This window comes from Micromesistius poutassou (assembly GCF_964030765.1).
Source record: "Micromesistius poutassou genome assembly, chromosome: 1".
Taxonomy (NCBI): Eukaryota; Metazoa; Chordata; class Actinopteri; order Gadiformes; family Gadidae; genus Micromesistius; species Micromesistius poutassou.
In genome coordinates, this window is record NC_140271.1 from 4,188,075 (window position 1) to 4,190,678 (window position 2,604).

At 51.7% G+C, this 2,604-nt stretch overlaps 1 protein-coding gene across 1 annotated transcript in view; it reads right to left on the reverse strand.

Moving 5' to 3' along the window:
• The window catches only part of olfm2a (olfactomedin 2a), a gene marked incomplete at both ends in the record, with an annotated part of 3,636 nt that extends 1,589 nt beyond the window's left edge, over positions 1–2,047 (reverse strand). The window contains 2 exons of the mRNA XM_084488485.1: positions 1,144–1,149; positions 1,877–2,047. Of these exons, the coding sequence (XP_084344611.1) occupies positions 1,144–1,149; positions 1,877–2,047 (177 nt within the window). The remainder of the gene's footprint in view (positions 1–1,143; positions 1,150–1,876) is intronic.
• Positions 2,048–2,604: the final 557 nt, after the last annotated feature.

Consider the following 2,604-nt stretch of genomic DNA (forward strand, 5'->3'; position numbering starts at 1 on the left):
TGTGTGTGTGTGTGTGTGTGTGTGTGTGTTTGTGGCTATGTTTGTGTTGTGTGTGTGTGTGTGTGTGTGTGTGTGTGTGCGTGTGTGTGTGCGTGTGTCTGTGGGAGCGTTTATGCTTGTGGGGACTGTGGTCAGTTAAGCAAGAAGTCGTTAACAGTCCCGAGCTCTCCTCCTAGATCACCACTGGCACGGGCCTGTTTCCCCCCCAAACCAGGCCCTGGGAGAATCCACCAAAACCTCCGACATTTCCCAACTGGGCCAACGGGAGCAACTGAAGGAGCGGAGGAAGAAGAAACAGAAGAAGGCCATTGTTCTCCCGCCGGAGACGGAGGTGTGCTGCTCCACTTCACCCCCCGAGCCTCGGACAAAAGGCTTAATCCCGCATCCTTTTGATTCATCCGATGAGGACTAAGGCCTCGTAAGACAGCCTGCTTGTCGTGTGTCTGGGCTTGCAGGATACAGGTGTTTACCGTTGTCTGAAGGCTATGACGGGGGGGTGACAGCTAACGGTTGAGGTGTTTTTTTTCCAGGCCGGTTATTCCGGTTCTGGGGAACGACCGGAGGGGGGGGGGGGGGGGGGAGAGACAGAGAGAGAGAGAGAGAGAGAGAGAGAGAGAGAGAGAGAGAGAGAGAGAGAGAGAGAGAGGGGGTTTCAAGCTGGATCTTGCCCCATGATCGCTTCCCCCTTGGGCGCCTGGGAACCGGAGCAGGCGATGCCCCTGCTTGGATGACTGCTTGGCTGCGCTGGCTGCGCTGGCTTGGGAAGCCGTTCCCATCCTACTCATCTGTTTATTATTTCGCTGCGAGGACTTGTGTGTGGTAAGAGGAGAAGCACAGGGAATCGGGGGGGTCGCCGCGCAGGCAGGGAAAGCTCTCCCATGTTGCTCTGAACAATGCCTTGTGTAACTGTTATGGTAATTTCGATTTTTTTTAAACAAAACCATAAATATATCTGAAGGAGTCTGGGAACAGAATCCGCGTTCACCGATGAAGTCATTCTTCACATAGGGGTTTACGGTCCGAGCATCAAGGGGGGGGGGGGGGGGGTCAGGCGGGCCGAGCTGTTTGCTGTTTGGTGAGCTACATCATCGTCAACGCAGCCATTGGTCGGTTTTAGTGTCGTCGCGGGGTCGTGATACCCACCTCAGGCTAGCGGAGACGGTACACAGAGACAAGGCACGAGAGAAAAGGGGAGCTTATGAAAGAGACACGCCGCAAACAATAGGCATGGACAAGTCGATACAGTACGCGTACACGTCATATCCGTGGCAAACAGGAGCAGCTAGAGTTCCCCCCACTCCCGTCGTAACATCTAGATCAATCTGTGACCCATGTGTTTACGATTTATTGACTGTTTAGTCAGTAGAAGCAGATCCCTTTATCCAAAAGACCTTACACTTTAATTCACGATTTAGATAACCCCATATCGTTGAGGAGACGGAATGGGGTTAGAGCTTCTTGCTCAAGGACACCGACATTGGGATTCGAACCCAGGACCTTTCTGCTGGGTTAGATCCTGGCCACTACACTATCCTCCTTCCCCGCAGCAGCATTCCTGGTGCCGGTCTCAGCTGAGCCTGAGATCTCAATGTTAAGAGGAGGCTTCTTAAGTGGGTCTCTGTCGACCTTCGCTCTCCCTGGGGATTCTGGGTAGAACTGTGCCAATCGGCTGTGTCTTACGTGCAAAGTGTAAGTGTGTGTGTGTGTGTGTGTGTGTGTGTTGCGTCACCGAGAGTGGGCACACGCCCACTCTGACCCCTTCACAGCCTCAGGAGGAGCGGTGGCCTTTATTTTAAAAAGAAATTGCTGAGAAAAGCGAAGGCCGCCTTCACCCACGTCCACGCTAAAGTCACATTCCCCAGGAGGCTTTTCCCACCGCGGTCACAAACACGAAGGCCTGTTCTTCCCTGGCGTTCGTCCAGCGGTGGGCGACCACTTGAGCGGGGGTCCGGCCCCATGCTCCGGGCTCCAGCTGACCTCTGGCTAGGGGTACAGTGGTGGGCCTTTCTCCCCAGGTCAGGGAGCGAGGGAGAGGGGTCCCGCACATGGGAGAATGGCCTGGTTCTTAAGTTCATACAGTACAGCAAACAAGCGGTCATTTCCCAGCCCAAATATTTGTATTCTTCAAGAGCTGCGTGAGCTATCGACCTCGTTGGGCGTACACACTGCACGTTGTTTATTGAAATGGTATTTGTCGAGTATTTGTTTCGGTATGATGTAAATATGATGTGTGGGAATACAATCACACAAGGCATTTGACTAAAGATATACAGTGATTCCAATATGCATCACTTAACCTTAAACATACAGTAAATGTACATAGTAGGTCATTACCCAAAGAAAACAAATATTTTCAGCGGATGTGCTTCCTAACAGGCACCGTATGGAGACATATATTTAACTTGTCTATCAGCGCTGAGATGTGCTTTGTTTTTTTTGGCAGTGTGCCACGAAACCTCTGCATTTCAAAAGCACCTTTCTTTACCTCATAGACCTCTATCATCGCCTACCCTTACACTATGTGCACACGTGCAAAAATAAGACTCTTTCCTCTCATTCCTCCTTCTATAAACTACACCCTAGTCACCTACAGAGCAGCGGACT